Here is a 10,849-nt window from a genome sequence, read left to right on the forward strand (position 1 = left end):
TATATTTTTAAATTAGTTTTTTTAACATTAGATTTTATATAGTATCGGCGTTGTGTTGTGAGCCGCCCCGAGTCTTCGGAGAGGGGCAGCATACAAATCTAATAAATTATTATTATTATTATTACTATTATTATTATTATTAAGACGACAATGACAGCAAACAAGGACAGCGGTTTGTGACCTACCTGTTTGGTCCAGAAAATTTCAACTCAAAGCCCATAATGTCGGCCGAGCAGCTGATGGACTGAACCAGAGGCCGTCCCAAAGTATCCACATCCAGCCCGAGTAGAACCGAGAGGGAGAACGAAGTGATGTCGACCTGGACTGTGCCGTTATCTTGTCTGTGGGGGTGGAGAGAATCTGTGAATTGCTCAAATCAAACTCTAACCCGTTCAGAAAGGGTCCGCAACTTGGGTGTCCTCCTGGATCCACAGCTGAGCTTTAACCACCATCTCTCAGCTGTGGCTAGGGGGACTTTGGCCATGTTCGCCTGGTGTACCAGCTGTGGACCTTTCTGGACCAGGAGGCTCTATGCAAAGTCGCTCAGGCCCTCATCACCTCCCGTCTTGACTACTGCAATGGGCTCTACATGGGGCTACCCTTGAAGAGTGTTCGGAGCAAGAAAGAGAGAAAATGAGAAAGAGAGAGAGAGAAAGAGGGGGGAGAGAAAGAGATAGCAAAAGAGAGAGAATGAGAGAGAGAAAGAGTGAGAGAGAGAAAGCAAGAGAGAGAGAGAGAAAACAATAGAGGCAAAGTGAGAAAAAGAGAGAGCAAGAGGGGGAGAGATAGAGAAAGAGAGAGAAAGAAAGAAAGAAAGAGAGAGAGAGAGAGATGAGAGAGGAAGGAAGAGAGTGAGAGAGAGGAAGAAAGCAGAATAGAGAAAGAAAGAAAGAAAGAAAGAGATGAGAGAGGAAGGAAGAGAGTGAGAGAGAGGAAGAAAGCAAGATAGAGAAAGAGAAAGAAAGAAAGAAAGAAAGAAAGAGAGAGAGAGAGATGAAAAAGGAAGGAAGAGAGTGAGAGAGAGGAAGAAAGAGAGAGAGAAGAGTGGAAGGAAGAGAGAGAGAGAAATGATAGAAAAAAGGGAAGAAAAAAAGAGAAATGAGAAAATGATTGAGGCAGAGAATGACAGGAAAGAGAGAAACAGAGAGAGAAGTGACTCTTGATTTAAAGCATATGGTAAAAGCACTTAAATAATAACAGGAAAAAAACCCAGCCCTCACCTGTTTTTATTAATAGTTTTGCTGCTTGTTTTAATTTTAATAGTAATGGATTTTGGTTTTTTTAAATTATTAATTTCTTTTAAGAAAAAAGAAGGGAGTATTTATTTATTTATTTGTTTGTTTGTTTGTTTGTTTGTTTGTTTGTTTGTTTATTTATTTATTTATTTATTTATTTATTTATTTATTTATTTATTTATTTATTATTTATTTATTTATTTGTTTGTTTATTTGTTTGTTTGTTTGTTTGTTTATTTATTTATTTATTTATTTATTTATTTATTTATTTATTTATATGCAGCCCAGTCCCAAGTTTTTCCTTATTTCCAGATTGCATTTCTTCTTGGTGAGGTTCCGCCCATTGCTTCTTGTACTACCTTCAGGTGGCATGGAGAATAAATAGATGCCATCTGCTCTGTGGCAGCCCTTTAAGGATTGGGAAATTACTATTATATTCCCCCTCAGTTTTCTATTTGTTGAGCTAAACATACTCGTTCTCTTAGCCCTTGATCATAGGATTTAGCCTCTAGGCCAGGGGTGTCAAACTCAATTTCATTGAGGGCCACATCAGGGCTGTGTTTGACCTCAGAGGGCTGGGGGAGGGCTTGCCCAGGGTGTGTGGCCATGGTGGCATGGCACGGGATTTGGAGGGCAGTAGTTTTAAAATGGCGGGGGAGCCCCCAGACACTTAGGCTGTTTGGGGCCCCAAAATTCCTGATGGCGGCCCTGCACTCATCCTACAAAAATTACTTACCCAAATAAATGTTTTAGCTTCCAGTTGGTACTGAGCACAATCTGAGCATTTCGGATGGTCAATCGGACACCTGTGCCTTCATCGAAAGAAGCCACCGAATCATTCATCTGAAGTTGTTGGATTTTGGTGCTGTGAACAGGAGAGGGACGTCAGCCGATTGAAAGCTTTTCATCCTCAGAGCATGCATATTATCTGACCCGGTTCCAATACGGTCCCAGCTCTCCAAACAGCTGGGATTGGGGGATTCCCCCGGGGAGTGCGGAGATACCCGTAGCGCTGGGACGTTGGCCACCCCCAGCCCCAGCAAAACAGTCAAATCATTATGAGAGAATTTCAAACACCCGTCTTCATCCCTTGTGCAGTGACATCTGAAAGCTTCAGGGAAAGCTTCCCTGAACCCTCCAAAGTACAAAAATACAACACAACGGCAAACTGGAATTGCATTTTCCCGAACTTCTGGTTTGCTTCACCTATCAGGCTTCAGAAAAACCTGGGGGCAGTGCGCAGTGGGTGCGCATGTGTGGGGAGGAAGGGAAGGGGTGTGGCCATGTGCACACATGCTAGCACACACACACACACACACACACACACACACTCCCCTTTCTGCACACAAACCCCAAAAAGTTCGCCATCACTGCCCTAGGAAAAGGGTAGCCCAAATGGGCTCTTCTACAAACTTGTGGACTTCAACTCCCAGAATTCCTGAGCTAGCATGATTGGCTGAAGAATTCTGGGAGTTGAAGTCCACAAGTTCGTAGAAGAGCCCACTTGGCCTAGGACTGTATGACTGTAACCTGTTGTTTGTATCCTAAGATTTTTATTAATGTTGATTGTTTCTTCATTGCTTATTTGACCCCTATGACAATCATTAAGTGTTGGACCTCATGATTCTTGACTAATGTCTCTTTTTCTTTTATGTCCACTGAGAGCATCTGCACCAATGACAAATTCCTTGTGTCTCCAATCACAATTGGCCAATAAAGAATTCTATTCTATTCTATTCCTTATTCTATTCTATTCCATTCCATTCCATATTTTCTATTCTATTCTGTTCTATTCTATTCTATTCTATTCCATTCCATTTCATATTTTCTATTCTATTCTATTCTATTTTATTCTATTCTAATTCCATTCCATTTCATTCCATATTTTCTATTCTATTCTATTCTATTCAAACCAGTTGTCAAACATCCGAAGACTCGTGCCACCAGCCCTGGGGCTACTAGATCTTTGCCCCCTGGCCAATGAACGTGTTGACAGAATGTGGAGTGAATGGAATGATTGTTTTATATGCCTTTTTTGGGGGGGGGGTTGTTACATTCTTAATTAATTAATTGGATTCAAGATTTTGTATACTGTGTATTATATGTTGTGAGCTTCCCCGAGTCCTCGGAGAGGGGCAGCATAGAAACCCAATCAATCAATCAATAAATAATAAATCTGATTGTCAATCCCGAGAACCTGTGGATATTGCAATGGTCATAAAGTTTAGAATTAGATTTAGATTTAATTGGATTTTTATGCTGCCCCTCTCCAAGGACTCGGGGCAACTCACAGCATATACAAAAAGCAGAAAACAGTAATAAACAATCCAATTAATAATAGTACATTAAAACAATCCTTAAAATTCTAATTTTAAAAAGCTATCATTACCATTCATTCGACAATCATACTAAAAACATTCATTGGTCATGGGGGGAAGATCTAAAAACCCCAGGCCTGGCGGCAAAGATGAGTTTTTAAACTCTTTCCGAAAGCGAGGAGGGTCAGGGCAGTACGAATCTCCGGGGGGAGCTGATTCCAGAGGACCGGGGCCCCCACAGAAAAGGCTGTTCCTGTAGGTCCTGCCAGCTGACATTGTTTGGTCGACAGGACCCCACTGCGTTCCCCCTCTAGTCCGGGCAGTAGCCCACCCCCGGTCATAGGACTAGCTGGATTTATGACCATTGCAGTGTCCCGGGGTCACACGACCTCCGTTTGAAACCTTCTGACCTAACAACCGCCAGGCTAACTCCACAATTGTGGTGATTCGCTTAAGAAAAGTCATAACCTGGGGCAAAACTCATTTCACAAATGCCTCACTTAACAACTTTGGGGGTGAATTGTGGTCGTAAGTCAGGGAGGAGGAAACTGGGCCCACACTTACTCTGAGAACGATATGGAGACCTCTCCCAATGGAGGGAGGTAGTAACGGCTGCTATGGTATTTGATTGGCTCCTTCCTCAGTTGTGGCAAAATCATTTGCATCAACACGTCCTTCGCTGCAGAGAGTTAAAACGAAGGTTAAAGGTTTTATTTATTGGTTTCATAGAAACATAGAAGACTGACGGCAGAAAAAGACCTCATGGTCCATCTAGTCTGCCCTTATACTATTTCCTGTATTTTATCTTAGGATGGATATATGTTTATCCCAGGCATGTTTCAATTCAGTCCCTGTGGATTGACCAACCACATCTGCTGGAAGTTTGTTCCAAGGATCTACTACTCTTTCAGTAAAATAATATTTTCTCATGTTGTTTCTGATCTTTCCCCCAACTAACTTCAGATTGTGTCCCCTTGTTCTTGTGTTCACTTTCCTATTAAAAACACTTCCCTCCTGAACCTTATTTAACCCTTTGACATGTTTAAATGTTTCGATCATGTCCCCCCTTTTCCTTCTGTCCTCCAGACTTTTATTAATATGTAAATCAATTAATACATCACATCCTGAAATGCCCAGAAAAGAAAGTCACTTTCGTGCAAACTGCATATTGAAAATGGACATCTGTTGTCGCTTCCGAGAAGTAAGCGTTTGATACTTTATGATAAACTGTGCCAAATTAGGTTTAACATGAATCAGAGATAAACTACTGCCAAGTAATCTTTTATCAGCTCATTAGAGGGAATTTATAGCTTTGTGAGCCTGTGAGATTGGAAAGTGCTTTAGCATACAGTATTGTAACCTGGACGATTTTCCAGAATGGGAGAGAAATAAAGACTTATTATTTTGAAAATCCAAGCCTTGGAAAGAGAGTTTTTGGAGCAGTTTCCGCTTGACCAGAACAGCATCCTGGTGGGGGAATTCTGGGAGTTGAAGTCCATAGGCCTTAAAATGGCTGAAGTTAATACCGTCCCACTTAATTTCCACCAGAGGATGGAGCTTCAACCAAAGATTGTAGGTAGAATCAGGATCTAATGAGCCATCATGCCAACCGCCAAAAGCCATGATTGGCTGATGAGGCCCTCCTTCCCATGATGCCTATTGTGCAGAGACCCTTTTTTGGCTTAATTTGTCTGCTACCGGAGGACTCCAAGGGGCAACTCACCATAGACCAGCCCTCTCTGGTTGATTTGGAGTTTCAAGGCTCCTGGGGGCATCCGTTCTTCCTTAAAAAGGAGGCGAGGCTCGAAGAACGGCAGGAAAAGGAGCCACAACATTATGGTTAGGTGCTGGTTAGACATTCCGGCCTTGGAGAATTCTGGAAGAGAAGATAATGAATGAATGAATGAATGAATGAATGAATGAATGAATGAATGAATGAATTGAATGAATGAATGAATGAATTGAATGAATGAATGAATTGAATGAATGAATGAATGAATGAACTGAATGAATGAACTGAATGAATGAATGAATGAATGAATGAATGAATTGAATGAATGAATGAATGAATGAATGAATTGAATGAATGAATGAATGAATTGAATGAATGAATGAATGAATGAATTGAATGAATGAATGAATTGAATGAATGAATGAATGAATGAATGAATGAATGAATGAATTGAATAAATGAATGAATTGAATGAATGAATGAATGAATGAATTCCTAGGTTCTATCATATCTCAAGACCTAAAATGGTCACCTAACATCAAAAACATCATCAAAAAAGCACCACAAAGAATGTTCTTTCTGCGCCAGCTCAGGAAGCTCAAACTGCCCAAGGAGCTGCTGATCCAGTTCTACAGAGGAATCATTGAGTCTGTCATCTGCACCTCCATCACTGTCTGGTTCGGTTCTGCAACCCAACAGGACCGACACAGACTTCAGAGGAGAATCAGAACTGCAGAAAAAACAATGGCTGCCAACCTGCCTTCCGTGGAGGACCTGTAGACTGCACGGGTCAAAAAGAGGGCGGGGAAAATATTGACTGACCCCTCGCATCCTGGACACAAACTTTCAACTCCTACTCTCAAAATGTCGCTACAGAGCGCTGCACACCAAGACAACTACACACAAGGACAGTTTGTTCCCTGAATGCCATCACTCTGCTAGACAAATAATTCCCTCAACACTGTCAAACTATTTATTAAGTCTGCACTTCTATTTCTACTACTTTTTTCTCATCATTCCTATCACCCATCTCCTCCCACTTATGACTGTATGACTGTAACTTACCCTCAAAGTAAAGGAAAAATGCCCCAACAGTTAGAACAATTAATCCGTGGAACAGAAGTTCCCTCCAGAAGTTGTGAGGGCTCCAACTCTGGAAGTTTTTAAGCAGATGTTGGATAACTATCTCTCTGAAGTAGTGTAGGGTTTCCTGCCTACGCAGGGGGTTGGACTAGAAGACCTCCAAGGTCCCTTCCAACTCTGTTGTTGTTATTATTATTGTTGTTGTTATTATTATTTTATTCTGTTCCGTTCTATTCTGTAATCCTGTCCTGTCCTACCCTACCCTTCCCTATCCTATCCTATCCTATTTATTCCTTGTGTCTAATCACACTCAGTCAAATAAAGTATTGAATTTATTCCTCATGCCTCGAATCACACTTGGACAAATAAAGAATTGAATGTATTCCTTGTGCATTTAACGACACTTGGACAAATACAGAATTGAATTTATTCCTTGTGCAGTGTTTTCCCCCCAAATCACACTTGGACAAATAAAGAATTGAATTTATTCCTCGTGCAGTATTTTTTCCCCAAATCACACTTGGACAAATACAGAATTGAATTTATTTCTTGTGTGTTTAAATGATACGTGACCAAATGAAGAATTGAATTTATTCCTGGTGCCTCTAATCACACTGGAACAAATAAAGTATTGATTTTATTCCTTATGAATCTAATCACACTCGTCCAAAGACAATACTGAATTTATTCCTTGTACGTCTAATCACACGTGGACAAATAAAGTATTGAGTCTATTCCTCTTGCATCTAATTGCACTTTTCCAAATTTATTTCTCGTGCCTCCAATCTCCCTCAGCCAAATAAAGTACTAAATTTCAGTGTTGCACGCCCATGCAAAGTATTGGATTCAATTCAAATCAAATCAATGGAGTCCAATGCAGAGAAAAGTAGGATCCTACACCTAGGTAAGAAAAACCCAAAACATACATACAAACTGAGCGAAAACACTCTCAACAGCACTGAATGTGAAAGAGATCTTTGAGTAAATATGAGCCAACAATGTGCAGCGGGGGCTACAAAAGCCAACACAACCTTGAGCTGCATCAACAGAGGAACAGAGTGCACTCCAAGACAAGGGAGGTGCTAATACCACTCTATATAATGTCCCTATATAAATTTTTAATAAACTATAGGATGACAGGCTGGATATTGAAAGATAATAGGATTAGTTGGTGTAAAAATTTTGGAAAAGAAATAATAATAATAATAATAATAATAATAATAATAATTATTATTATTATTATTATTATTATTATTATTATTATTATTATTATTATTATTTATTGGATTTGTATGCCACCCCTCTCCGCAGACTCGGGGCGGCTAACAACAGCAGTAAAACAGTACAACAAAATCCAATACTAAAAAAGCAGTTAAAAACCCATTATATAAAGACCAATCATACATACAAACATACCATACATAAAATTGTGAAGGCCTAGGGGGAAAGTGTATCTTAGTTCCCCCATGCCTGGTGGCAGAGGTGGGTTTTAAGCAGCTTACGGAAGGCAAGGAGGGTGGGGGCAATTCTAATCTCTGGGGGGAGTTGGTTCCAGAGGGTGGGGGCCGCCACAGAGAAGGCTCTTCCTCTGGGTCCCGCCAAGCAACATTGTTTGGTTGACGGCACCCAGAGAAGACCCACTCTGTGGGACCTAACTGGTCTCTGGGATTCATGCGGCAGATAAAATAAACTTAGATACATGGGGAAAGGTGTGGACATATAATTGGAAGATAACTAGATTGATTTCTTTCAAAGAGAATCAGATTAAAATGTGTTTTAGATGGCATCTTCCACCAAACAGGATTTCAAAGATGTTTCCTAGTGCTTCACCTCTGTGTTGGAAATGTAAAAAGGAAATTGGCACATACTACCACGCATGGTGGACATGTCCAAAATCTAAAATTTATTGGAACAAGGTGGAAAAAATTGTTGAAATAAATTACAAATAAGGAAATTAGGAAGACACCAGAATTCTTTTTATTAGGTATCACGGATATTAAATATAAAAAAGAAGTATATTATTTAATAATTCATATATTAGTAGCAGCTAGAATTGCATTTGCACAAAAATGGAAAGAAAAGGAAATTCCAAAAGATGAAGAGATTTTTAGGAAAATTATGGAATGTGCAGAATTAGATATGATGACGAGAAGGTTAAATAATCAAGTGGAATTTGAATTTTATAAAATTTGGGAGAAAGTGTATAAATGGTGGAATTTGAGAAAAAAAGATTATTGAATATAATAAAACAAAGTATGAAACAGTAAAATGTATATTTGAGACTACAACTTACAGTGAAATTCAATGAACAACACTATTTCTAATAACTGAGTTTAACTATTTAATCATAATCATATAATTAATAGAAAATGTTTGAAATTGTAGGTTTATTTTTCTTTGCATATTAGTATTGTATACAAACAGATATTTCACCGATAAGCTTACTTTTCTGTATTGGTCTAAAATAGAATTAGCTTTTTATTTTTGTATTAGGAAGAACTCTATAATAAGAGGAGCAATGGTAGCTCCTATATATGTTAAATGTTGTTAGTTCTGTCTGTCTTACATTTTTTTAAAAATTCAATAAAAAATTTTTTTTAAAAAAACCCACTCTATATAATGTCCCAGTTAGACCACACCTAGAGTAAACCATTCAGTTTTGGTCATCACACTACAAAAGAGACATTGATACTCTAGAAAAAATGCAGAAGAGAGCAACCAGAATGATAAAGGGACCCGAAACCAAAACATACGAGGAGAGGTTGCAGGAACGTGGCATGGATAGTCTAACAAAGAGGAGGTCTGGGGGGGACAGGATAGCAGTCTACAAATACTTGAGAGGCTGCCACAGGGAGTAAGGGAACACATTATTTTCCAAAGCACCAGAGGGCCAGACAAGAAGCAACGGATGGAAGCTGTCCAAGGAGAGATTCAACCTGGAAATAAGGAAGAACTTTCTGATGATGAGAGCGCTCAACCAGTGGAACAGAAGTTGCCTGCAGAGGTGGTAAATGCTCGAACACTAGTGATCTTCAAGAAAAAGACATTGAAACTCTGGAGAAGGTGCAGAAAAGAGCAACCAAAATGATCAGGGGTCTAGAAACCAAGACTTACGAAGAGAGACTGTGGGAACTGGGCATGGATAGCCTAGAGAAAAGGAGGGCCAGAGCGGACATGACAGCAGTCTACAGGTATACGAGGGGTTGCCACAGAGAGGAGGGGATCACTTTATTCTCCAGGGCACCGGAGGGCTGGACGAGGAACAACGGCTGGAAGCTGACTAAGGAGAGATTCAACCTGGAAATAAGGAAGAACTTCCTGACGGTCAGAACCATCAACCAGTGGAACAACCTACCAGCGGACGTTGTGAAGTCCAATACCCTGGACATTTTTAAGAGGAAATTGGACTGCCATTTGGCTGGGATGCTATAGGGTTCCTGCTTAGGCAGGGGGTTGGATTTGATGACCCGCATGGTCCCTTCCAACTCTAACAATAAATAAATAAATAAATAAATAAATAAATAAATAAATAAATAAACAAACAAACAAACAAACAAACAAACAAACAAACAAACAAATACTAAAACCTAAAACCTAAAACCTAAAACCTAAAAACTAAAACCTAAAAACTAAAACCTAAAACCTAAAAACTAAAACCTAAAAACTAAAAACTAAAAACTAAAAACTAAAAACTAAAAACTAAAAACTAAAAACTAAAAACTAAAAACTAAAATAAAATAAAATAAAACAGACTAAACAAAACAAAATAAAATAAAGTAAAATAAAGTAAAATAAAATAAAATACACTAAAATAAAATAAAATAATAAAATAAACTAAACTAAATTAAACTAAACTAAACTAATAAAATAAACTTAAATAAACTAAACTAAACTAAACTAAACTAAACTAAACTAAGCTAAAGTAAACTAAAATAAACCAAAATAAAATATAAACTAAAATAAACTAAAATAAACTAAAATAAAATAAAATAAAAGAATGGACTGCTATTGGATTAGCGTGATGTAGGGTCTCCTGCACCAGCAGTGGGTTGGACTAGATGACCTGCAAGGCCCCTTCCAACTCTAATAATAAAATAAAATAAAAATAAAAATCAGATTACTTACTACGAAGGTCTAAGATTCCAGCAGGACACTTCTTTTGGCTTGGGTGCCAATGCAACCGTTGAGCATCACCTAATGATCCTTTTTGGGTCACCCGAAGGTTTTTATATCTCCTTCAAGTCAACCTTGGTAGACTTCCTCCTCTTGAGAAGGATTTGCCAGTAAGATGTCAATCCAGGCGCGAGAGGGAAAACCCGTATTTCCCCATCTCTGTCAATACAAAGGCGATAAAGAAGGAAGTGAACGTCATTAATTCAACCCCTGGCATGGTTGAACTTGATCGTAAGAAAAAAACGGACCACCGTTTCATCCAGGAAAGTCCAAGTTTCTGATCCACACTGACAGGCACGCGATGCAGT

The 10,849-nt window shown here is 39.0% G+C and overlaps 1 protein-coding gene across 1 annotated transcript in view; it reads right to left on the reverse strand.

Annotated features, from left to right (window-relative positions):
• Window positions 1-10,576, reverse strand: part of LOC139165549 (bactericidal permeability-increasing protein-like) — a 28,191-nt gene extending 17,615 nt beyond the window's left edge. Inside the window, exons 1-5 of the mRNA XM_070748738.1 lie at window positions 10,494-10,576; window positions 5,277-5,429; window positions 4,118-4,232; window positions 1,972-2,100; window positions 186-341 (exon numbers count right to left, since the gene is read on the reverse strand). Coding sequence (XP_070604839.1) covers window positions 186-341; window positions 1,972-2,100; window positions 4,118-4,232; window positions 5,277-5,412 — 536 coding nt within the window. The 5' untranslated portion in view covers window positions 5,413-5,429; window positions 10,494-10,576. The remainder of the gene's footprint in view (window positions 1-185; window positions 342-1,971; window positions 2,101-4,117; window positions 4,233-5,276; window positions 5,430-10,493) is intronic.
• Between the last annotated feature and the right edge of the window lie 273 nt (window positions 10,577-10,849).

The sequence above is a fragment of the Erythrolamprus reginae genome, chromosome 3 (genome assembly GCF_031021105.1).
Source record: "Erythrolamprus reginae isolate rEryReg1 chromosome 3, rEryReg1.hap1, whole genome shotgun sequence".
Lineage (NCBI taxonomy): Eukaryota > Metazoa > Chordata > Lepidosauria > Squamata > Dipsadidae > Erythrolamprus > Erythrolamprus reginae.